Raw genomic sequence first — 27,317 nt, forward strand, 5'->3', positions numbered from 1 at the left:
GATCTTTATTGTTTGAGATTTTAAATTTAGGTACTTGATCCATTTTGATTTAGTTTTTGTGTATGATGTGAGCTATGGGTCCTGTTTCATTTTTTTACAGATGGATATCCAGTTATGCCGGCACCATTATTTGGAGACTGCCTTTTCCCCATTTGAAGGACTTTGGGCCTTTGTCAAATATCAGCTGCTCATGGGTGGATGAGTTTACGTCTGGATTCTCAGTTCTGTTCCATTGGTCTATATGTCTGTTGTTGACTGCCATGACGTATAACAGGCTCTCAAATTAGGTAGTGTGTCTCTTTTGGTTCCTTGCAGTAGTGTCTTGTAGTTTTCTTTGTGTAGGACTTTTGCATCTCTGGTTATATTTATTCCTAAGTACTTTATCTTTTGGTGGGCTATTATAAATGGCATTGATTTGGTGATTTCCTCTTTGAATTTCTCTTCGTTGCTGTAGAGGAATCCAACTGATTTTTTTATGTTCACCTTTTATCCTGATACTTTGCTGAAATCTTCTATTAGTTCCAGTAGTTTTCTTCTGGATTCTTTGGGGTTTTCTGTGTGTAAGATCCTATAATCTGCCAATAGGGATACACTTACTTCTTCCATACCAATCTGAATGTCCTTTATTTCTTTTTCTTGCCTTATTGCTCTGGTTAGGAACTCTAACACAATGTCGAATAAGAGTGATGATAAAGGGCATCCTTGTCGGTTTTCTGTTTTCACGGGGGACGCTTCCAGTCTCTCTCTATTTAGAATGATGTTGGCTGTTGGCTTTGTATCAATGCCCTTTATTATGTCAAGGAATTTTCTTTCTATTCCTATTTTGCTGAGTTTTTTTTTTTTTTAATCATGATTGGGTGTTGGACTTTGTCAAATGCCTTTGCTGAATCAAGTGATAAGATCATGTGGTTATCTTTTGTTTATGTGATGGATTACTTTGATTGACTTTCTAGTGTTGAACAATCCCTGCATACCTGGTATGAATCCCACTTGGTCATGATGAATTGTTATTATTATTATTATTATTATTTTGGTATGCTGTCAAAATCTATTGGCTGGAATTTTGTTGAGGATTTTTCCATCTATGTTCATGAGGGATAGCTGTCAAATTCTATTGGCTGGAATTGTGTTGAGGATTTTTACATCTATGTTTATGAGGGATATTGCTCTGTAATTTTCTTTTTTTATAGTGTCTTTGCCTGGCTTTAGTAACAGGGTTATGCTGGCTTCATAGAATGAGTTTGGGAGTGTTCCTTTTCTATGCTCTGAAATACCTTTAGTAGTACTGGTGTTAATTCTTCTCTGAAAGTTTGGTAGAATTCTCCAGTGAAGCCACCTGGGCCAGGGCTTATTTTTTGCTGGGAGTTTTTTTTTTTTTCTTTTTCTTTTTTTTTAATGACATCTTCAATCTGTTCTTTTATTGAGGCTTTATTTAGTTTTTCCACCTTGGTTTGTGTTAGTTTAGGTAAGTTGTGTGTTTCTAGAAATTTGTTCATTTCCTCTAGGTTTACGAGTTTGTTGGAGTACAGTTTTTCGTAGTATTCTGTTATGATCCTTTTTATTTTAGTTGGTTTCTAGAAATTCAACCCATTTCTTCTAGGTTTTCCAATTTGTTAGAGTACAATTTTTCGTAGCAATCTGATATGATTCTTTTAATTTCAGTTGGGCCTGTTGTGCTATCACCCATCTTGTTTCTTATTTGGGTTATTTGCTTCCTTCCCTGTTTTTCTTTTGTCAGTTTGGCCAATGGTTTGCTGATTTTGTTGATCTTTTCAAAGAACCAGCTTTCGGTCTTGTTGACTCTTTCACAATTGTTTTTCTATTCTTTATTTCACTTATTTCTGCTCTAATCTTTATTATTTCCTTTCTTCTGGTACCTGAGGGCATCTTTTGCTGCCCTCTTTGTACTCATTTGAGTTGTAGAGATAATTCTTTGATTTTGGCCCTTTCTTCTTTTTGAATGTGTGCATTTATTGCTATAAGTTGACCTTTAAGCACTGCTTTTGCTGTGTCCCAAAGGTTTTGGCAAGATGTGTTTTCATTCTCATTTAATTCTATGGATTTCTTTATTCCATCCTTGAGTTCTTTTAAGCAAGGTGTTGTTCAGTTCCCATGCATTTGATTTTTTTCCTTGCTATTTCTGTTATTGATTTTTACTTTTATGGCAGTGTGGTCAGAAAAGATGCTTTGTGATATTTCAATGTTTTGGATTCTGTTTAAGGTTGCTTTGTGACCTAAAATTGTGGTCTATTTTGGAGATTGTTCCACATGTGTTGGAAAAGAATGTATACTTTGTTGCTGTTGGGTGGAGCGTTCTTTATATTTCTATGAGGTCTTGTCGATTCACTATGGTGTTTAGATCTTCTGTATCTCTATTGCATGTCTTTCTAGATGTTCTGTCCTTCATCTAATGTGCTGTGTTGAAGTTTCCTACTATTTTTATGGAGCTGTTTATTTCTCTTTTCAGTGCTGTTAAAGTTTATGTATTTTGGAACCTCGTCATTGGGTGCATATATATTTAATTATGATTATGTCTTCCTGGAATATTGACCCTTTAATTATCATGTAATGTCCTTCCTTACCCTTTGTGGTCAATTTTGCTTTAAAATCTATTTTGTTGGAGATTAATATTGCCACTCCAGCTCTTTTTTTGGTTGTTGTTTGCTTGATATATTTTTTTCCGTCCTTTGAGTTTTACTTTGTTTGTATCTTTGTTTCTAAGGTGTGTCTTTTGTAGACAGCATATAGACGGATCATGCTTTCTTAATCTATTCTGCCACCCTCTCTTTATTCATGCATTTAGGCCATTTACATTCAGTGTAATTATTTGATTGGTATGAGTTATTGCTGTCATTTTAATGTAATTTTTCTGTGTGATGTTGACAGTTTGGTCGCTTAATTTTCTGTTCTGAGTTCTTTTACTTTATGTATTTTCTTTTCACCTTATTCATTATTGTTGATTTTGTGTTTGCTGAGTCTTTATATTTTTTCTTCTTGAAATACATAAATAATGCATCCATTTACATTCAGTGTAATTATTGATAGATACGAGTTTAGTGCTGTCATTTTGATGTCTCTTTTTTTGCATTGTTGACAGTTTCTTTTTTCCACTTAATTTTCCGTGCTGAGTAGTTAGTTTTTCTTTATGTATCCTCTTTTCCTCTTTTGCATTGTTGTTGCTTTTGTATTTGCTGAGTCTTTATGTTTTTCTCATTTTTTATTTTGATGTGTAGGATTGTTAGTTTCTTTTGTGGTCACCTTAATATTTACCCCTATTTTTCTAAGTTTAAACCAAGCTTTTATTTCTTTACATCGCCTTGACATCCTCTCCATATGAAAGATCTATGGCTACAGTTTTAACCTTTCTTTTTTTATTTAATGTTGTCATCTTTTACATAATAACATTCTCCCTGTTTTGAGTGTTTTAGCTTTGATTTATTTTTGTAATTTCCCTATCTGAGTTGATATTTGGCTGCTCTGTGCTGTGTTCTAGTTTTAGGTTGTTATCTGGTATTATTGACTTTCTAACAGGAGGACTCCCTTTAGTATTTCTTGTAATTTTGTTTTGGTTTTTGCAAATTTCCTAAACTTCTTTTTGTCTGGAAATGTCCTAATTTCACCATCATATTTGAGAGACAGTGTTGCTGGATATATAATTCTTGGCTGGCAATTTTTTCTTTCAAGGCTTTATATATGTCACCCCATTGCCTTCTTGCCTGCAAGGTTTCTGCTGAGTACTCCGAGCTTAGTCTTATTGGCTTTCCTCTGTAGGTGACATTTTTTTTATCCCTAGCAGCTCTTAGAATTCTCTCTTTACCTTTGGTTATGGGAAGTTTGATTATAATACATCTTGGTAACTTTTTTGAGGGATCTACCTTGTGTGGGGGGTTTAATGAGCATCTTGGATAGATATCTTCTCATTTTTCAAGATATCAGGGAAGTTTTCTGCCAACAAATCTTCAACAATTCTCTCCGTACTTTCTGTAATCTCCCATCACCCCCACCCCCGCCCCGCCGTGGTACTCCAGTCACTCGTAGGTTATTCCTCTTGATAGAGTACCACATGATTCTTACGATTTCTTCATTTTTTTTAATTCTTTTATCTTATTTTTCCTCAAATATGTTGGTGTCAAGTGCTTTGTCTTCAGTCTCACTAATTCTGACTTCCATTGCCTCAATTCTGCTCCTATGACTTTCTATTGAGTTGTCTAATTCTGAAATTTTATTGTTAATGTTCTGGATTTCTGTTTGCTGTCTCTCTATAGTTCCTTGCAGCCTATTAAATTTGTCATTATACTCTTCTCTAATTTTCTTGAGTTCTTCTAATGCTTTGTCCGTGTGCTGCTAGGCTTGTTCTGTGTTTTGCCTGATGTCCTTCCTGATCTCTTGAAGAGTTCTGTGTATAAAGCTTTTGTATTCTACCTCCGGTAATTTCAGGAAGTTCTCTTCATCTGGAAGATTTCTTGATTCTTTGTTTTGTGAGCTTGCTGAAACCATCATGGTCTGCCTTTTTATGTGATTTGATATTGACTGTTGTCTCTGAGGTATTAATAAATTATTGTATTTATTTGTTTTATGTTTGCTTACTGTGTCCTAACTTCTTGTTTTGTTTTGATATACCCAAATAGGCTGTTCGAGTAAGCTAGTTTGATCATTGGCATGTTTGAAGCTCTAACGTCCTGTCACCGGGTGGTTAGAGCTGATACTAGGTATACGAGCCCAGGAGTCCGTTTATTTTCTTGTATGGATTCAGCTCAAGTGTGCAGGTCACCAAATGTGTGGTGCAGCCTCTCACCTACAGTCTTAGACGAGCAGAGGTGTTTGGTGTAGGCACATGTATCTGGCTGAAGTAGGTGGTCACATGCCAAGCAAGGAAGGGGTCTGACAACTGCCCCTGAGAGTGTGTGAAGAAAGCATGTCCCTCTTCCCTAGAAAACGTAGGAGGGTTGGTTTTTTTCAGCCAGAATATGGGCACCCAATGCTGTTGGCTATAAAGGCTGAGAGGCACCACTTATCCTTGGACCCCTGTCGCGGGCGGCTAGGTGGCATGGGAAGAGCAACCAGTCCTCAGGCTTCTCATGTGGGTATGTGAGGACCCTGCTTAATAGGCAGAGAGGTGTCAAATGTCACAAACTTACCTCTCCATCATATAGTTGAAAGAGATGAAGTCAGACTCCAGGTATATATCCTGTTCTACTGTTGTAATGAGGGCCTATGCCATTGAAATGGGCCGCCACATGTCTATGCAGGGGGAAAGGCATTCAAAGTCCCCGTACACCTTATGCCTTTGCCTGGGCAAAGGAGCTGTTTCTGCCCTGAATTTCTGGCTTAGGGGAGCCGGCAGGTTGTTTTTTTCCCCTGTTTGTTAATTTGTTCCTTCTCCAAGGCTGGGAGAATGGCTCAGGGCATGTGACAGGTCCTACTTCTGGCTCAGGGAAAGTGGCTATCCACTGAAGCCAACTCAGGACTCAGTGCAGAGCAGGGAGGAGTCAGGTAAATGGGAGAGAGTTTTTTTCCCAAAGGGGTGTTTTTTGGTCTGCATGGTAGATTAGAAGACAGTACTTATCTTTTGCCAATTGCATGCTGCTTTTTTCTGATTCTGGAGAAATGAGTGGACTCTCCACCGCTCAGTCTCTACCAGTGTGGAAAACACCTCCCAAAAGCCACTGTTTGCTTCACTGCACTCGAGCCAGCAGATCCAGCCGGCAGGGTGCCAATTCCCACAGGATCAGGTCTGGCAACTCCCTTCTGCTTCTGAACTGTCTCTCCCCTCCCCTTGCCACTCAGTCAGATTCCTCAACTTGCCTTTGATGTTCAGGGCTCCTAGGTTGTCATATATAATCAATTCACTAGGTTTTTTTTTTTTGGTTCTTTGTTGTAAGAGGGACCACAGGAAGCATCTGACTAGTCCACCATCTTGTCCTCACCTGTTTCCTGGTTCTTTATATTGGTCACTTGTTGAAGCCATCTTGACCTGCTTCTTTATGTGATTTGATATTGACTGTTATTTCCAAGGCATCAGTAAGTTATTATATTTATTTATTTATATTTGTTTACTGTGTCCTAACTTTTTGTTTTGTTTTGATATGTCCAAGTAGGCTGTTTATGTGAGCGACTTTGGTTGTTGGAGTCTTTGAAGCTCTCATGTCATGTTGTCAGGTGGTCAGAGCAGCTACCAGGTGTGTGAGCCCAGAAGTCTGTTCACTCTTCTTGTGGGGGTGAGGCACAGGTATCTACGTCTTTGGTCACCAACTGTGTGGTGCAGATGCTTACCTACAGTCCTAGATGGGCAGGGCCATGTAGGGGGGTTTGAAGTAAGCATAGGTATCTCGTTGCAGTAGGGGGCTATGTGTGGAGCAAGGCAAGGGGCTGACAGCTGCCCCAAGGTGTCTGGGTGGAGGGAGTGTCTCTGTACCCTTAAGTGCATAGTGGGGGGTATTGGAACCGGCCCTTAGGCAGCCATTTCTCTTGCCTGGAGGGACTTGAAGGCACCACTCATTCTCAGACCCCTGTCGTGGGTGGCAAGATGGAGTGGGTGATACCGCCAAACCATCAGGACCCTGGTATGGGTGGTGAGGCCCCTGTTTAGGGGACAGAGATGTGCCAAGTGTTACAAATCTGCAGCTTCCCCTTGGCTGCTGCAGTTGAAAATGGGCTTCAAATGTATGTACTGCTGTTTTATGCTAATAAGGCATGAGGTGTTGAATCGGCCCACACAGTTCTGGGCAGGAGTAAAGGGTGCTGCAAGTCCATGGACTTCTTATGTCAGTGGCTGGGTGAATAGGAAGGGCCTCCTGTCTAGCCCTGAGTTTCCGGCTTAGGGGGCGTGGCATTTTTTAAAGGTGTAAGGCTGATGTAGGCATTGAGAGCCCTGAGTTCCTGGGTTAGTGGGCATGGCAGTTGTTGAATACTGCCAGACTGGTATGCAGGGTGATTGGGTGAGAGGAAGGAAGTACTTCTCCCCTGTGAAACTCTGAGAAGTGGAGTGGTTATTTTGCCCCCGCAAGCAGTAGGTTAGAAGCTTGCACTTAACTTTTGCAGGTCTGATGTCCCTCCTACTTGGTTCTGGAGGTGTGTGCAGATTCGCTGCTGCTTGGCTGCACCTGATGTCTTTGAATTGGGCTGCTTGCCTCAGCCCGTGTGTGCTGCACAGGCTCAGCTAGCAGGGTGCTGGTGATCTCACGATTGGTACTTTTCTGCTGCTTTTGAATTGCCTCTTCTTCCCCCTGCCACTCAGTCCAATTCTTCAGCTTGGTCTTTGATGATTAAGGTTCCTAGATTGTCATATATAATGAATTCACTTGTTTTTTCAGGTCTTTGTTATAAGAGGGACAACAGGAAGCATTTGACTAATATGCCATCTTCGCCCCACCTCAGGACAATATCTTGATCACCACCATATCCCCAACACTTAGCCCTGTGCCTGTTCCATAAGACTAGGTGCTAAGAGTTTAGTTAGCCAATCTAATCTCAACCTTCAGACTGATGACATGTGTAGTCATTGGTTATGAATCCACACTTTGGTGTCAGACTTACCTGGAATGGAATCCTGACATTGATACTTACTGAATATATACTGGGCAAGTTTACTCAATATTTCTGAGCGTCTCTTTCCTCTTCTACAATATGGGGATGATACATAGCTACCTGGAAGGATTGTCAGGAAGATTAAATGAGATGATGTATATTACATGGTCTGGCACATAGAGTGCTTAAATACATGTCTTTCTGGTTTTATTTGAACTGTTTGTCTTAGTTATGGAAGTCAGAAAAGCAGGGAGATAAGGAAGACACTTGTGGAAAAAAAAAAAAAAAAAACTCCTGCTTCTTGCTTCTCCTTGTTCCAGGACTGGGAGTAGGGCTCAATTTTTAGCCAAGGCAATTACATTTTTAGCCAATGGAATAAAATTCTTAGCGTTTGGACCATTTGTATATTGGAAGTGAGCTCCTTTCTTGTGGAACCTGTGACCCTGCTAGTATTAGCTTTGTGGTTAGACTACTGCTATCTTTCCAGTTAGAGTAGGAAAGGGTAGGCTTGTGGAGAAAGAAGACAGGCCATCATAGCCAGCCATAGAATTTGCGTATCAGGAGATCTTTTTGAGCACTCTCTTTTGTACTTGGAACTTGAATAAAGGCTAATATTTGTGTCTTGGAGATAAAGTGCTTGTCAAGTGTAGCCCAAGTGAAAACTTTCTTCATGCTTGCCCTGCCAGGGCTGCTCACTTGGGATTGAGGGGATGATAACCTTTCGTGCCTTTTTGGATTCTGATGACTGTGCAGAGCATGATAGCCAAAGAGCCATGGGCAGAAATTAAAGGTGAATAGCGGGAAGACAATATGGTAGTTGAAACTGTGTTGGACTTGGAGTCAGATGGCCCTGGACTTCTCAGAGCTTCACTTTATTCATCTGTAAAAACAAAACAAAACAAAAAAACAAAAACCTGTTGCTGTTGATTCGATTCCAATTCATAGTGACCCTATAGGACAGAGTAGAACTGACCCATAGAGTTTCCAAGGAGTGCCTGGTGGATTCAAACTTCCGACCTTTTGGCTAACCACTACGCCTCCAGAGTTTCCTTATTCATCAGTACAATAGATATAATAATGAGTAAATAAACTTGCCTCACCAAGTTGTTTTGAGGTTTTGAAGTCACTCAACCCAATGAACACCCACCCATTAAAGCTTATTTTCCTTCCTTCCTTCCTCTCTTCCTTCTTTTCGTAATAAGGAAAAAGTATTCATAAAATATAGCAGTTGCATTCCTGTGTATGAGAATGGTCAATTGTCACATCTAGCTGAGACAGATTAACCTAGGAGGTCACTTGAGCATTGTTTAGCATTTAGATTTAGGACATAGGAGACATAAAAGTTAATTTTGGGGTAGTAACCATTGTTCCATTTGCTCAAGCTTGAATTAATTACTGTGGGAGACTCAGAATTATACTTCCTTGAAGGTTTTAGGATTGGCTTTCTGTTACCTGTTTTTCAGATCCACCAGGAAGGACTCAAACAGAGATCTGTTTGGAGATAGATAGGCATTTAGACTAGGCGACTTCTGAAGCTCCATCCTAGTTCAAGGAACCTATGAGTCTTCTGATGGCCAAGTATTGAGAGGGTAGCCTGAGCGAGTTCCGTCATCATTGTGCATCATTTCTCATAGCAGTCTCAGGCACAAGGGATTCTACTACTCTATGTTATAGAATGGAGGAAAAAAGTCCAGGTCATTTAGAGAGAGAGACTACTAAAAAAATAGAGACAAACACCGGGGAAAACTAATGTGGTAATACTAATCATGATCCCTCACTTTTGTATTCATTCCAAGGGCCTTTTATCAATTGTCTGATTTATACTGCAACTCACAACAGAAGATTAGTGAGATTTGTGATATTATCCCTATTTTACAGATGAAACTAAGGCTCAGAGAGCTAAAGTAAAACACATCAAACTTCTCCCTATGTCTAATTTGGTCATAGGTCTCCCCTTGGAAGCAGTGGGGTCATAGGGCTGGGTTCATATTATTAAATTGCTCCAAAGATGTTTTCCAACCACCACCTTATGTCAGATACCTTAACCTCAGGTTTCCTGCCTTTATCCTTGCCTCTATAGTCATAGCCTATGAGACTGACTGATCCTAGAAAAAAAAGAGAACTTCCCTAATCCCTCCATAGGATCCAGAAGGGCTCTGTCCACGTCACAGGGAACCCTACAAACATTATTCCTCAGAGAAGTCTCAGGAAAATTCAGCTTCACACTGACTTTGTTGAGCAATGAATGGTAATAATTTATACACACATTTTACTCCTGATGACCTCAGACTCCTGCTCTTCTACTTTTCTGCTCACTGAAATGTGCTGCATTTTGTGTCTTTCTAGTTTGGAGACTGCCAGAGACCATGTTCTTCCCATCGACTATTACTTTCCACCCCAGAAGACCTGCCTGATCTGTGGGGATGAAGCTTCTGGCTGTCACTATGGAGCACTCACTTGTGGAAGCTGCAAAGTCTTCTTTAAGAGAGCTGCTGAAGGTAAAGGATCTTTGACACTCATTTCTCTTCTTTCCCTTTCTCTTTTACCTTGCAGAGAGACATCAACCATCCAGGACCCAGAATTTTATCATCTCAGGGACAGGGTCACCAGCAGGGCCCTCTCAAGGTCCTAAGAGTCTAAAGAAGCAAGTTTCCATACTTGCTGGTCCTGGCTTCAGCTGCCTGGGTATCACGGGAGATTATAAGCAATGAAGATGGTCCCAGCTGGTGCTTGGGGCTCTGTGGGTCCTAGGAATGGAAGAAAATTAATGGTTTGAAAAGATTTAATTTCCTCCTTGCTTGTGTTCAACTTTCCTGCCTAGTGATGGAAAAAAATTGTTCTTATTAGAGAGGTTAGAAGTGGAGAAACCCCAACTGAGTCCCCAGCTTGTTCTCTGTGCTAAATACAAGACTGTACCTTAGCAAAGGCTTCCTGGCCTTGGCCCCAGAAAGGAAATGTTCTCACTGTTCAGTAGACCATCAGTCGCTGCACCTGCTCCCTCCTGCTGCTGCCTCCTTGAGGCCTCTTTTCATTAATAGCTCCCAGGTAGGTAAGGACCCAGAGTGAAGAAGCGCTTTTGTCTTCCTTTTCGGAGGCCTGTCCTCAGTCATTGTTCATTGGCTCAGAACTCCAAGCTATGTATCATCATATGTTTGGCTTCTTAGTCTTATTTATCTTAGAACAACTCATGTCTGCTAAGTCCCCAGAGGTGTGGACCTACATGCTACAGCAGGAGCTTCCATTTCTAGACCTCTTCTATATGCTGGTACCTCTTTCCTTCGTGACCATCCTGAACATAAGCCTTTTGTTCATCCGCTTTACTCCTCACCCCACACTAAAAGGCTCCCTTCTCAAATGGACACTGCTGAGCAGCCCCCTAGACAAAGACACTCTGCTCTGGGACCAGACTCAGCTGCTAAACACCAGTATCCACCCCTGCTCCCATTTTCCACAGAGGAGGTACCTCCTGCCAAGACCTTTTTGATTCCCCCGGAAGTGTGGACTGCCAAGTCAGAACCAAACAGATAACCTTTCTTTATGTAGGGACCATAAACCCTTAGATGTCCTTAAAAGGGACAAATATGTAAGCCATACCTTTTACCAAGAATATACTCACACCCATCAGAGGATGGTAGAAACACCAGAGAGTTCTTGGCATCTAAGGAATAGGGAGAAAATGAGTGCCCTTCAACTGGTCTCCCCATTGATAGCCAATGAGCATGGTGATTGTTGTTTTATCTATCATTTTGGTCGAGTGTCAGGAATGTCAATAAAACAGAAAACTGGAATTTTGTTTTCTTTCAGTCTCCAAAGCCCCAAGGAGGCAGCTAACATTTGGTGTTACTGAAAATATACTCTGTGTCCCACCCATACCCCTAAGTAGCCCGTTGCCAATGTTTATACTAGGCAAGTATAAGGTTCAGGATTCCAGTGTCTGGTACTAGGCAGTTTGGAAACAGACAAAGAGAAGTGCCCTCCTTCCTTAAGAGTACTTAAGAGAAGATGGCTGTTAGAAAAGAAAGATGCACCTCCAGGGACTTCGGTTCACCCTGACTTCCCCAGTGAGAACCTACCTTTTCCCCATGTCCCATCATCCATCAAGCTCTGTCTACAGAACAGAGCACCCATCTAGAGATAGTGTGTTAGCAAGCACGGGGACCACATTAATGGCAGCCACATCAAGATGGGAAAGGAATTCAAGTGAGCGAGCGAATTCAATAGACAGATAGATTAGATTACACATGATGCTGCCCCTGGGTTTAACAAATCTGGGTCACCAAATTGTTGTTTTAGGTAAACAGGAGAAATGATCAACCACATTGTAAAAGGGAAGATTGTGCTGTAATTTCATACATTCCACATGGGAGCTTTCTGCAGAAGTGAAGCCTGAAGGAGCAAGGCAGGTAGATGGGAAGCTGACAGGGCTGCCTGGGAGGAGCTCTGCTACATGACATGAATCCTGGGCTATTTTGAGAACAGGGAAGAGATGAGATTGGCACAACAGATTACTTGGAAATCTGTGGAGAGGGAACCTCTGAGCCCCTTGGTTCCTTTAGAATTCGAACTTCAGATTCTGGTCCCCAGCCTTTGAGGAATAGGAGAAGGTGGTTTAAAAAACACAAAACAAAACCAAAAAATTATCAGGGTTTTCTTTCTCCTCTCATCTGTAAAGCTGGGTGGCTTGATTTTACTGCCATCATTATCCCTATTTGAAGGCAGGAGATGTCTTATTACCTGTAGAGAACATTTATTGATTTGTTTTTGTTTTCTTCTATTTTGGTAATGCATCTTTATCGCTCAAATGGCCTGTCTTAAGGTGGTTCTGAGTCTGCCTTGTTGAAACTTGGAATTTCACATGTCTTGGAGAGAGTGAGAGTACAAATCTTTCTCTTCCTGGTCTGTCGTCAGAGTGTTGATTATCACTTTATTCATGGTTTCAAAAATGTCTGGACTGGGCACAGGTACAGGACTTAAAAGCCTGACATGTCAGACAGAAATCCATTCCTAGCTTTGGTAGTTCATAAAGCATGAGGCTTTAATGCTGCCATTGGTGCTGGGCTCAACATAGAGTTGATTGTAATCTGACCAGGTTTTCCTGTTGAGTAAGAAGAGGAGGAGAGAGCCCCACATTTTCTCTTTGTCAGTAACGCTGCGGGGTTAGAGTAAGGGTGAGGCGTGGCAGGGAGGGATCTGGGTATTTTTGAGATAAAAAATAATATCAGGCCATCGGGATATAATCACTAAGATCTTTTGAAAGGAAACAGTGATCTTGTGTGTGTGTGTGTGTGTGTGTGTGTGTGTGTGTTTGGGGGGATGGTCTGTGAATTAGAAACAGCCTGAGGAGAATCAGCAGGCTGGAAAGGTGGGTAGAGCGGTCAAGAAGAGGATGGGAAAGGCATATTGGATGGATTCTCTCTTCCTCTAACCTGGTGACCATTGCTGGGTAACATTCTTTTCCATTTTCTCATCTGGAGAATCAGAATATGAATCACCATCTCTACATCATCATGTTTCAAAGAAGGTTAATTAATTCATCATGTGCATAATGTGCCCAAGAGTTTACTATTTTCAGACATTTCCTAGTTAAACATTTGAGATTGTACATCCATTTGTTTTGTACACAGGGAGTGCTGTTTAGTACACATCATAAAATTGAAACTATAGTTTACATTTTGAACTCAAAGGATTACAGCATCCTCACTGATGTTTACAATATGTCTCAATTTAGTATCCTTTGCAAATTTCATATAAGTATGGCTTTGATTCTCTCTCTCACCCCACGTTTTTGTGAGGGGAGAAATGTAAGTGAACCCTCATTGAACTCTTCTGTCCTTTAAATCCACTCTTTCCCACCTCAAGTCATGTGGAATTGAATGTTACCTTTTTGCAGTCTCCCAGAGTTTTGTTGCACGTCATCATCCTCTTCGTTCCCTGCCTTTCTGAGTAAAATATTCCAGGGGTAAGTTAACTCTGCTAGGAGAATTCACTTGCAGCTTCATCAGATCCTTATTCAGGTATCTTTAGCCAAAGAGTTGACTGATCCAGACTGACCGAATGAACCCTAGAGATCTTTTCACAAAGCTTCTGTTATTTCTTATCTATCTCTGGTTTTCTTAAATGTCAGAGCCACACTACATCAGGAATCAGCAAACGTTTTTACCTTGGAACCCCCAAGAATTATGTGAGGCAGTATATTAAGCATTTACCATAGCACTTGGCTCCTAGAATGTATCCAGTCCCAGTTAGTCCCTTCTACCTCTGCCATTGTGTGAGGACATCTTCTGTAACTGTAGGTCTTCCCGCATAGTAAGGGATGGGGATGGCATTAGCGCTATTGGCAGTATGTGGTGGGAAGGCTCTATAAGAAATATTTCTAAGTGTGAGGGTTCTTGCAAGGTTTTATGTGTACATGCATGTGTGATTTTTTTTTTTTTTAGGGAGAGTTTCACAGCTCATGTGATTCTCAGAGTTCATGCAACCCAGAGAAGATTATAGACCACTGATCTAGTCTTTGGTAGGGACTTTATAGACTCATCAGAAGGTATCCTGACTACAGGGATATCCAAAATGACTGTATGATGACTGGCACTTTTCCCACATAGTATGCATGTATTCAACAAACAATCAGTGTTTATTGTGCACACTGGACGTATATCAGGTACTGAGATAAGAGTTAACAGATAACAACAAAAACTCAATATATATTAGATACTTTATAGGCATTATCTCATTCAATCCTCACAAAAATTCTATGATATAGGTATTACTATTATTCTCAATTTACAAATGAGGAAACTTGAGCACAGAAGGGATAAGTGACTTGTCCACTGTCATACAACTAGTTAGTGGCTGTGGGGTGAATACAACACACATTTCACAACTGTACTAGAAGTAGGTACACAATCCCTGTGGCAGACAGAATAAAAGAATGAATTATTTTACCTGGAAGTTTGGGAGGGCTTCACAGGGGAAGTAAGGGTTGACCTAGATCATGAGGGATGTGTAAAAGTTTGCCAGGTACAAAAAGGTAGGAAGGGAACTTCGAGTAGAAGGAACAGAATAAGAAAAGACAGGGAGGTGGGGAAGCAGTAGGCCAGTTTGGGGAACACTGTGCAGTCTGGAGACCATTATGGGGGACCTCGGGACATGCAGCTGGCCCCTTGACAGGCATTTAGTTAGCCTTTTGTGCCTGGCCCTCTGTGCCGAGCTGTGCATCTGGCTGGCATCCTACTCTACTTTCTGGCTTTTGGGGACAAAAAAGTAGTGGAACAAGATGTGGTGCAAGAGCACCAGATGGGGCTTCAAAGGACAGTTACAGCCCTGGCTCTGCCATCAACTTACCATGTCGCCTTAGGTATGTCTCATTCCCTCTCTGTACCTCAGAATCTCCACCTGAACAATAAAATGGTTGGACTAAATGATCCTGAAGATTTTAACAATGTTGTTGTTGTTGTTAGGTGCCGTCGACTCAGTTCCGACTCAGCAACCCTATGCACAACAGAACAAAACACTGCCTGGTCCTGCGCCATCCTTACAGTCATTGTTATGCTTGAGCTCGTTGTTGCAGCCACTGTGTCAATCCACCTCATTAAGGGTCATCCTCTTTTCTGCTGACCCTGTACTCTGCCAAGCATGACGTCCTTCTCCTGGGACTGATCCCTCCTGACATGTCCAAAGCATGTAAGATGCAGTCTCGCCATCCTTGCCTCTATATCACTAAAATTTTATAGATGCTCCAGATGTGTCCATTGGCCAGAGATTCTCTTTTTATATATCAGCCTTGGGAAACAGGCAGACATGAGTTCAATCTTTAGCTCTGAGACTTAATTGATATTTGATCTTGAGTAAGTCAACTTAACTTCTCTGTGCCTCTGAGGATAGTGGCTCACAGGGCAACTGTGAGGACTAAATGAAATGTAACACAGCTTCTGGTGCCTGATCAGTTTTGATTCCTTCTTCTGGCGTGAAGCCTTAGTCATTGGTGCACATGCACTTACTTACAGTGCATCTAAGTAGGCAAAAAGGAAGGATGGGAGATTGTGTTTGTGGTAGTCTTTGGGTTGGTATAAGGTTCCCATACAGCCACTTCTTCTCAGTATTATTTAATTATTGACCAGAAGGGGTAACAACATTTGTATGAGAATATAGCAGAGGTCAATCTCCTCCTCTTCCTTCCTCGCCATCCAGGGCACTGTGAATAACACACCCCCAGCCAGCATGTATTTATTTTAAAGCTCTTACTAAAATATGTCTTCCTTGTTTTGCCTCTCCTGGCTCCGAAGCATTGAATTCGAAGGTGTCAGAACACTCAGCGTGTGTTCATCTCAAACAAGATAGGCCTGGCCTTCCCAGTAAATTCAGGTCCCCAGCCACGGGCCAGGAGAAGGGCTAAGGTCATAAATTATCCTCCATTTTCCTCAGCCATTGGTTTCCCTAGTCCAGCCAGAGGAGTGTCCTAAAGTCTGCTGAGGCCAGATTCAATAGAAACTTGAGCCAGCACCTGTGCAAATAAATTTTTAAGCCTTCTTTTCCTGAAGCCGGATGTATATTTTTTAAAAACCAAACGGGGTTGTCTTTATCTAGGGTGCCATCTATTGCATTCCTAGTGCTTTGGATCCCTTGAAGGAATGTGGTTAGGTTGTAGTGTTGTTTTGTTTGGTTGGTTGAGGGGTCATTTCTTTCAAAAACAGAGTAATGCCTTGATATATGGTCAATGACTCTATTGTGTTAAGAATAAAATTCTGGTAATATACTGGAATTCATTGCTTCCCTCACCCCTATCCACTTTTAAAAATTGATCTTTTTCAAAACTAGTCAAACCAGAGCCCGTATGTACATACTGCTTATCTCTAACTCCTATAAATCACCTTTATATCTTGTCCAAAATTTCGTGGGAGGAGGGGTTAACATCCTGCCAAGGATCCCCTAGATCAGCAAATGTTTATACAGTCTTTGAGGACCCCTTAGCCCTGCTCAACTTCAGAATACAGACAGAATTGGCTCTTTATTTGTGTTGCTTGTAACTAAAGGCTTCCTACTTTCCACTCTCCTATAGTGGCTTCTTCTGCCACCACCACCGCCTGTGAAGCCTCCCTGACTCCCCAGAAATGCTCTGTAGTCTATGTCACTTGAATAGAGTTTTATTTGTCTCTTTTGAATCTCAGTAAGGACTAGCCAGCAACTTTAGATTCACATGATGGTCCCACTGGAGCAGAGAGAGATGTAGGAGACAAAAAAAAGGGGGTGTGCAAGTGTGGAACATGCCTAGTGAGCCCTATGGGATGGTAAAGTGCTCTCAACCTAGAAACTTTATTGATGTACACAGAGATGATTTGATTTTGACTGCACCATTTGTTAACTGTGTGACCTTGAGCAAATGACTTGCACCTTAGTTTTCTCACCTGTAAAATGGGGTAATGATGACCACCCCCAGAGAAGCTATAAGGATTACATGAGATAAGGTAACTTGAAATTGTCTAGCATAGTATCAGACTTTTGAAAATGAAATGAACCACACACTATTGACAATACCTTCTAGTGCCCAAATGAGAAATCAGTCTTGCATCAAATCATAGCATGTTTCAAGAGGCTCCACTGATGTCACTGTAGAAATGCTAGTGTGAATTAAATAATTTACCTGTTACTATTCACATGGATAATTTCATAGTAATTATTTTCAGATGTGGATAGTATCACAGCCTTGCAGATGTGTCCATTTCCAAGTACCAAAGACTTAAAGGGTATCACCTAGAACAGCAACACAAGGTGGACAGCACAGAGATCCCTGCATCCTGTCCCCTGGCTAGAGGGATCTTCAGACTACACCCACCAACCCACCCAGTGCCGTCATAGGCATTGGTATTCCTCTTAGTCTAGTGGGAGGAAAGAAGGGCCACAGATGAGTAGCTTTCACTCATTCATTTATTCAACAAGCATGTATTGTATCGGGCCCTGTGCAGGCACAGAAATTAAAGTGAGCCAGCCCTGTCCTCCAGAGCTTTCAGCCTTGTGGGCATTTCCTCTGAGTACAGCTTTAGCACTGCACAGGGTATCTAAGTGCAGTAGAAGCAGTGTGATGGGATAGCAGAGAGAGAAATCTGCAGGTGCAGATACCCTGCCCCCAGGGCCAACCCAGACCAAAGCCAGCACAGTTTGTGGGCCTCATCTCCACTAGCAGGTCTGGAAGCCTTAATGACAACAATCAATAATCATGATTATAGTAATCACAGCAGCTAATATTTACTGAGTATTTTCTATATAGGCACTACACTAAGTGTTTACTTAATCTTCACAATAACCCTACAAGATAGTAGATATTCTTACTACCCTTCATTTACAAATGAGGAAACTGAGGCACAGAAGACTAAGAGAACAGGAAGGAAACTAATTCATTTCAGTTTAACAAACATCCAGCATCTGTTACATGCCAGGCTCTGTGCTGTGTTCTAGGAGAGGGAGATGAGTAAAACAGCCTCAGTCTAGTGGAAGTGACAGACAAGCACACAGTGAGGCAAATACATGTGCCAGACCTTCTGCTAGATGCTGGGAACTCGGTGATGAATAAGACACAGTTCTTCTTTCAACAATCTCAAAGTTTAGTAGGGGATATCAATGTGGAAATAAAAATTGACTTATGCTGTGATAAGTGCTATGAGAGAGAAGTACGAAATGGGGAGAGAGATTATGCAGCAATTAATTGGTTTAAATCAAAACCCAAAAGAAACAGTGTTATCGGATTTTATTACAGCATGGGTGAGTATTTTCATTTTATCCCTAAACTGGATGATCAGTATTTGTTTCCCACCCAATGACAACATAATATGGCAGGGGGCTGTTCCACAATATAGTTAAGCTCTTCCTTTTCCCCAGCGTATGCTCACAGTTTTCCCCTTTCTCACCTTTACTCGGGATATCCACTCTGCCTCAAGTACTTTTTATCCATATCTCAAAATCCTACCATCCTTCAAGGCTCCAGTCAAATGCTTCCTCCTCCATGAAGCAGCTACCCATCCTCCCCTGGACTCCCACAGCACTTCATAAGTACCTTTCTTGTGTGTGTGTGTGTTTTACCACTTCCTGCTTTTTCTTTCAGTATGTATTCACCTTTTCTCCTCCAATAGACTGAGCTCCATTGCTGAAACCATGCTATAATTTTAAATACTTTGGAAACGTCTCGAATGTATTGTTTCTTGTTGGTTTCATCCTTCAAACTTAAACATTTGAAATTGCATCACCCATCCAGAGTTTTGTTGTTGTTGTTGCTTTTGTCGCGAATATACACAGCAAAACATACACCAATTCCATTGTTTCTACATGTACAATTCAGTGACATTGATTACATTCTTAGAGTTGTGCAGCCATTCTCACCCTCCTTTTCTGAGCGGTTCCTCCCTGTTGACATAAACTCACTGCCCCTTAAGGTTCCTATTTAATCTTTCAAGTTGGGAGTTTTACAGTTTCTACTAATGGCATTTTTTAAGCCCCCAGCCATAATACAACTGACTAAATGTGTCTTCATTTTCTTTAGGTCTGGCAGTCATGCATGTAATTTGTGGAGTCAGAGTCATAGAACTCTAAGAACGCTGTATTCTCATTTTTTTCTCAAGCTTTTATTGTTGGATATTTATATTGTTTTCCTGTTGTACTCATTGTATTCATGTACATTACTTCCTAAAGATTTCCTTGGAATTGATTTTCACCAATGGAAGCACTGGATTGGGTACAGGGCTGTGTGTACCATTGGCAGCCAACCATGTGTAATGATTTAAGGAGTTATGAAAGACCCCTCTACCTGGAAATATCTTACTATCTATGATCCGTTATAGTGTCTGAAACTCTCACCATATTTTGGAAGGCTGTGCTTTCTGGGACACATTCAGCCTTTACCAGGACATAGTACTGGGGATTAGGTTGTCAGTAATGTTCCTTAGCAAGACTCTGGAGAAATGAAACACCAGTCTCATAAATTTTGAAAGGGATAAGGGATTCAGCTCAGGTAGTGAACAACATAAGGTGCTTATCTAGAATAGGAATGCTTAGATAGAGCATCGAAGTGGGAAGCTCTGAGGAACCAGCGATCAAATGAAGACACTGAGCATTTGGTGGGATGAAATAATAGAGGTGAAGAGGGAGGCAGAGGAAGGAGTTAGAAAGATGGACATCTTTCACCCATTTAATGAGACTGGGAATTTAGTTTGGTCTTTGGGCACAACAGAAAGCAGCGAGATCAATTTATACTAGGGAAAGACTTTTGAGCTCTGGACCACAAATCATTGGCTTCAGATAGACTGGTAGAGGTCAGGTCCAATGAGATTCTTTGGATATCAGAAAACCATGAGTAGGGCAGGGGAACCCAGACCAGCATGGCTGAATCGGTACATACAAGCATATTAACACCAGTAGTCAGACTGGGTTATATTTGTGGCTAGTTCCCCTTAGGCATGGTAGGAGCGTGAGTGGAATTGGAGGGTAGCAAATGACTATATTTATTGATTAGTTGACTTCACTGACATAGTTTAGAGACTGTGGCTTACAAATACTCAGGTTTTCTCATTTGGATGGCGAATGTGAGATCTATTTGCAGAACAATAAATTCCGTATGGAAAAGAACAGGCCTCCCTTGTTAGAGCAGAACACAGACCCATGTGGAGTTGAGGATAGAGGAGCTCTATAAGAAGTTGGACACCATTTCCCAGTTCTCTTCCCCAGGGTGTTTTATCCCCCTTGGGACTCAATTTCTTTCATTTTGGTTCCTAGTACTACCACCCACTGTTCTACTCTCTATCTAGCCTGAGTGAGTATAAGTACAGATCATATTCCTTGGGTTCCCCGAACACAATAGAAAAAGATTCACATTCATGAAAATGCATATGAGTAAATACTGAGGGAGAATAAACTAGAAATCCAGTATAGAAAAAACAAAAAAGAATTCTGTTCCTTGGAATCCCAGCTAAAATAATGAAAAGCATCAAATTAAGGACAAAAATTCTTTTCCCCTAAGGTGGCTTTCTTCTAGCCATATCTACTTGGCCCAGCCTTTACTTGGTAACCCTCCTTACTTGTTTGTTAACCCATCCACTATGCTCCTATGGGGTTCTAGGGAAATACCAATAATGTAGACACATATTCAGTAACAGGAAGGTTACTATCAAATAGCAAGCTTTTTTATGATGCTGTAAGTATTTGGGAAACCCTGGTGGCGTAGTGGTTAAGTGCTGCGGCTGCTAACCAAAGGGTCAGCAGTTCAAATCTGCCAGGCGCTCCTTGGAAACTATGGGGCCGTTCTACCCTGTCCTATAGGGTTGCTATGAGTCGGAATTGACTCGACAGCACTGGGTTTGTTTTTTTTTTTTTTTTTTCGTAAGCATTTGACACCCATGTTACTATGAATACCAGTCAGTGATCTGACCCCTCCTTGGAGCAAAATTTGATTGGTGTTGCCTCAAGTAGACCCTTACTGTCCTAGGAAATGTAACTCTACTTTGCTGACTCACACCAGGGAATATGTACAGATCTCGCAGATAAATCCTCCTCCAACTAGCTTCAAAAATTTTTAAAGCAGCTAAGATGTGGTAGAAGGAAAAGTCACTTGGAGTAAAAATAATACACTGACTAGCTTTGGGTCTTGAGCAATTCAACTGGCCTTTCAGCTTCTTTATCTGTAAAATGGAGATAATGGACTCATACAGTGCTTGAAAACACCAAAGAAGATGATGTTTGTGAAACCAATCTAGAAATTGCCAAGTGTCATATGAGTATTAATTTCTAGTTCCTAGGTGGTCTCTTCAGCATTGTTTAGGACAATTGTTAAATAAATGAATACTTGTCTCTGAGCAACCTGGAACCTTTCACAAAGTGTTACCTATAAGAGAAGCAGCTTTATTTACAAATCACTCCACTGTTTTGTTTTCTCTGTACACAGCTTATTAATACATAGGCATATCTCTTCCTATCTGCAGTCACATTCTTTCTTTTGGCATCTCCGTTTCAGCTCTTCCCAAGGGTGACTACCTCTTTGAAGTACCTCCCAGGGCTCCTTAAAGTGAATTTTATGTATCTTCTCAAAAGTAGCCTACAGCAAAGATACCCTCCAAATTCAATGATAATGTGTCCAACCACTTTTCCATGATACAGGAATAGACAGTTATATATTTTATTAATAAAGATCATTATTGTCTCCCATCAAGTGTCAAGAGGGGCCATGGGGGGTGCCTTCCCTTCACAACTCAACTTTTCATCTCAGTTTCAAGGTTACTAAAAGCCTATGCAGATAAATTGCAGGGTTTATGGTAAAAGCAAACTTGCTCCAAGAGCAAGCCTTTGTGTCATTGGCTAATGTTCCTTAATCCTCAGCAGACACGACTGATCTGGAGTGTGCCGACAGGGCAGAGTTTCCTTAGCTGTTGTGTATAATTTCAGGAAGAGAGGTGATATTATTGGAATTAATTTATTTGTTGTGGATTATAAATTATGGGATTTTTCAATCCCATCACTCTTAAAACTTTGTATATTTTCCCTAACTGGGCTGTTTCTCCTACCTTTCACAGGCTTACTTTGAGCCCATGGACATTCTTGCCTGACTGACATGTGAACCTTGCAAAAATTGTTTCCAAGTTCTTTTTCTTTGTTTTCACTTGACACCCAGGATGCCAGGAGCAGTAATGGTCATAGTGGTTTGACAATGAGGTGGCAACAAGCTAATGTTTGTTCTTTGGCCTCCCTTGTTCCATTCCAGTCTTCATCCCAGGGGATGCAAGCTAACTTTCCACAGAGCAGCCTTACTGAACTCAACAAGATTGAAGGGGAACCAGCATTCCAAACAGACATTTGAGAAGGGGAGGGTGAGACAGAGTTGTAAAATTGGAGTGCTCTCCCTTTGAGCTAAATACTAGTTTGGCTCAAAAAGTAAAGAATGTTACCCTTGAATACTGCACTCTTAAAAAAATTACCTATATGAGAACAAATAGACAGCAATTACTCTAAAGCATGGATAAGAAGTTTGGGGACAGTGAGTCTAAGTTAATGGGAGTGAAACAACTAGAACATACAATGAGAATGTTGACACAACGTTGAGAATGTAACCAATGTCACTGAACATTACGTGTAGAAATTGTTCAATGGGAGCATATTTTGCTATGTATATTTTCACCAAAAATACAATAAAACATTTAAAAAAAAAAACTGGGTTACTGTCTTTGGTTATTCTTTTCCCTCCACAAATATACCACTGTATGCTTCACAATCTAATGAGGAAGATAGCCGTTCTGATTCCATTTATAATAACTAGGCCTATCACATACACTGCTAGGTGTCTTTACGTGGTAATGACACAATGAAATGATTGAAAACTGGAGAGCAATCAGGGGAAAAAGGATTGAGTGTGTATCTTGCCATTCTCAAGGCTCCATTTTTAAATACTGGGGTTTCAGTTTCAAAGGCTATTTTGAAATCCCACCTCATGGGCACTGTAGATAACCTCCCTATCACTGGAGTCAAGAGAATGGGTAATAGGATAAAATTAATGATATTAAAAATATAGATAAGTTAGAGTTCTTTTTTCTTTTTTAGAAAAGAGGCTATTTTATGCATTATGGCAGAGTAAAACCACCACTGATGAAAAAAGTCTATGAATGTGACTCCAGGAAAGTCACTGAGGCACCCCACATCTTGCTTCTGTATCTTCAAAGCCTGTAATGGTATTTGCCCTTTCTACTTCTTGGTTATGTGTGAGATGATGGAGTGCTTTGCCAATGGTAACATATCTCCCAAATGAATGAGATTGCTGTTAGGACCTTGTAAGGTAGATTTACCCTCATTAATGACTTGAGGTGTCTTAAAATTTTCTGCATGCTTTTAAATTATCTCTTTTATGCTACGATTGACAGGAAATTCTTGACTTTTTTTTTCTGACTCCTTGCTCAGAGGCTAAGAATTATTGGCACCACAACATACTCCAGGATTTTAAAAATTGATATATAATTCATATACTATAATATTCGCCCTTTTAAAGGGTAGAATACAGTGGTTTTATGTTCATGATGTTGTGCAAACATCACCACTATCTAATTCCAAAACATTTTCATTATCTCAAAAAAAAAAAAACACCCCATATTCATTAGCTCTTACTCCCAATTATCCTCCTTCCAGCCCGTGGAAACCACAAATCTACTTTCTATCTCTATGGATTTGCCTATTCTGGACATTTCATATAAATGGAAGCATACGCTATGTGATCTTTTATGTGTGGCTTCTTTCAATTAGCATAATGTTTTCACGGTTCATCTATGTTGCAGCATGTATCAGTACTTCATACGTTTTTTCTGATTGAATAATATTTCATTGTGCAGAGATACCATGATTTGTTTATCCATTCATCAATTGATAGACATTTGGGTTGTTTTCACTCTTTGGTTAATATGAATGATGCCACCGTGAACATTCATGTACAAGTTTTTGTGTGGACATATGTTTTCATTCTATGGGCTACATGCCTATGAGTGGAATTTCCGGGTCCTGTGCTAACTCAGAAGGTTCATGGCAACATCATTCATGAACGTTTATGACAAATGAATTCATATTAGCCAATGGTAACTTTCCTTCATGCATCTGTCAGTTTGTCATACTGTGGGGGCTCGCCTGTTGCTGTGATGACTCTGGAAGCTATGCCTCAAGTATTCAAATAGCAACAGGGTCAACCACGGCAGACAGGTTTCAGCTGAGCTTCCAGACTAAGACAGACTAGGAAGAAGGACCTGGCAGCCTACTTCTGAAAAGAATTAGCCAGTGAAAACCTTATGAATAGCAGTGGAACATTGCCTGATACAGTGCCTGAAGATGAGCCCCTCAGGTTGGAAAGCACTCAAAAGACAGTTGGGGAAGAGCTGCCTCCTCAAAGTAGAGTCGACCTTAATGACGTGGATGGAGTTAAGCTTTCAGGGCCTTCATTTGCTGATGTGGCATGACTCAAGAAGAAACAAGTGCAAACATCTATTAATAATCAGAATGTGGAATGTATGAAGTATGAATCTAGGAAAATTGGAAATCTTCAAAAATGAAATGGAATGCATAAGCATCGATACTCTAGGCATTACTGAACTGAAATGGACTGGTATTGGCCACTTGGAATCAGACAGTTATATAGTTTACTATGCCGGAAATGACAACTTGAAGAGGAAAGATATTGCATTCATCCTCAAAAAGAACATTTCAAGATCTAGCCTGAAGTACGACACTGTCAGTGATAGGATAATATCCATACACCTTCAAGGAAGACCAGTTAATTTGACTATTATTCAAATTTATGCACCAACTACTAAGGCCAAAAACAAAGAAATTGAAGATCTTTACCAACTTCTGCAGCCTGAAATATATTGAACATGGAACCAGGATGCATTGATAATTACTGGTGATAGGAATTCGAAAGTTGGAAACAAAGAAGGATTGGTAGTTGGAAAATATGGCCTTGGTGATAGAAATGATGCCAGAGATCACATGATAAAATTTTGTAAGACCAACGACTTCTTCATTGCAAATACCTTTTTTCAACAACATAAACGGCGACTATGCACGTGAACCTCACCAGATGGAATACACAGGAATCAGACTACATCTGTGGAAATCGACAATGGAAAAGCTCATTATCATTAGTCAGAACAAGGCTGACTGCTCATATGCGAGTTTGAGAGAGTCAGAGTACTATCTTGAGTCTCTCCCATCTCAAGAATAGATTTGACGAGTTGAACGCTAATGACCGAAGACCAGAGGAGTTGTGGAATGATATCAAAGACATCATACGTGAATAAAGCAAGAGGTTATTAAAGACAGGAAAGATAGAAAAGGCCAAAATGAATGTTAGAAGAGACTCTGAAACTTGCTTTTGAACGTCGAGTAGCTAAAGCAAAGGGAAGAAATAATGAAGTAAAAGAGCTGAACAGAAGATTTCAAAGGGCGGCTCAAGAAGATAAAGTGAAGTATTATAATGACATGTGCAAAGACCTGCAGTTTGAAAACCAAAAGGGAAGAACATACTCGGTATTTCTCAAGCTGAAAGAACAGGAAAAAAAATTAAAGCCTCAAGTTTCAGTAGTGAAGGATTCTATGGGAAAAATATAAAACGATGCAGGGAGCATCAAAAGAAGATGGAAGGAATACATAGAGTCACTATACCAAAAAGAATTGGTGGAAGTAGCATATGATCAGCAACCTATGGTACTGAAGGAAGAGGTCCAAGCTGCACTGAAGTCACTGGCAAAAAACAAGGCTCCAGGAACTGATGGAATACCAATTGAGATGTTTCAACAAACAGGTGCTGAGCTAGAAGTGCTCCCTCATCTATGCCAAGAAATATGGAAGACAGCTACCTGGCCAGCCAACTGGAAGAGATCCATATTTATGCCTATTCCAAAGAAAGGCGATCCAACAGAATGCAGAAATTATTGAACAATATCATTAATATCACACGCAAGTAAAATTTTGCTGAAGATCATTCAAAAGGGACGGCAGCAGTACATTGACAGGGAAGTGCCAGAAATTCAAGCCAGATTCAGAAGAGGACGTGGAACCTGGGGTGTCATTGCTGATGTCAGATGAATCCTGGCTGAAAGCAGAGAATACCAAAAAGATGTTTACCTGTGTTTTATTGACTATGCAAAGGAATTTAGCTGTGAAGATCATAACAAATTGGATAAGATTTTGAAGAATGGGAATTCCAGAACACTTAATTGTGCTCATGAGGAACCTGTACATAGATCAAGAGGCAGTAGTTCGAACAGAACAAGGGGATACTGTGTGGTTTAAATTCAGGAAAGGTGTGCATCGGGGTTGTTTCTTTTCATAGTTATTCATTCTATATGCTGAGCAAATAACCTGCGAAGCTGTACTATATAAAGAAGGGGTCATCAGGACTGAAGGAAGACTCATTAACAACCTGCGATATGCAGATGACACAACCCTGCTTGCTGAAAGTGAAGAGAACTTGAAGCACTTACTGATGATGATCAAAGGCCACAGCCTTTAGTATGGATTATGCCTCAACATAAAGAAAACAAAAATCCTTACAACTGGACCAATAAGCAACATCATGATAAATGGAGACAAGATTGAAGTTGTCAAGGATTTCTTTTTTATTGGATCCACAGTCATCATCCTTGGAAGCAGCAGTCAAGAAATCAAACGATGCATTGAGCAAATCTGCTGCAAAAGACCTCTTTAAAGTGTTAAAAATCGAAGATATCACCTTGAAGACTAAGGTGCACCTGACCCAACCCATGGTGTTTTCAATCACCTCGTTTGTATGCAAAAGCTGCATGACGAATAAGAAAGACTGGAGAATTGACACCTGGATTATACTGTTGGCAAAGGATATTGAATATACCTTGGACTGCCAAAAGAACAAACAAATCTGTCTTGGAAGAAGTACAACCAGAATGCTCCTTAGAAGCAAGGATGGCAAGACTTCATCTCACATACTTTGGACATGTTAACAGGAGGGATCAGTCCCTGGAGAAGGACATTATGCTTGGTAAAGTAGAGGGTCAGCAAGAAAGAGGAAGGCCCTCAGCAAGGTGTATTGACACAGTGGCTACAACAATGGGCTCAAGCATAACAACAATTGTGAAGATGGAGCAGGACCAGGCAGTGTTTCGTTGGGTCGCTATGAGTCGGTACCAACTGGATGGCATTTAACAACAACAACAACGTGGTAACTCTGGAGCCCTTGTGGTGTAGTTGTTAAGAGCTCGGCTGCTAACCAAAAGGTTGACAGTTTGAATCCTCCAGCCTCTCCTTGGAAA

The 27,317-nt window shown here is 40.7% G+C and overlaps 1 protein-coding gene across 1 annotated transcript in view; it reads left to right on the top strand.

Moving 5' to 3' along the window:
• AR (androgen receptor) overlaps positions 1-27,317 on the top strand; it is a 241,220-nt gene that overhangs the window by 135,884 nt on the left and 78,019 nt on the right. The window contains exon 2 of the mRNA XM_003412742.4: positions 9,874-10,025. Coding sequence (XP_003412790.1) covers positions 9,874-10,025 — 152 coding nt within the window. The remainder of the gene's footprint in view (positions 1-9,873; positions 10,026-27,317) is intronic.

The sequence above is a fragment of the Loxodonta africana genome, chromosome X (genome assembly GCF_030014295.1).
Source record: "Loxodonta africana isolate mLoxAfr1 chromosome X, mLoxAfr1.hap2, whole genome shotgun sequence".
Lineage (NCBI taxonomy): Eukaryota > Metazoa > Chordata > Mammalia > Proboscidea > Elephantidae > Loxodonta > Loxodonta africana.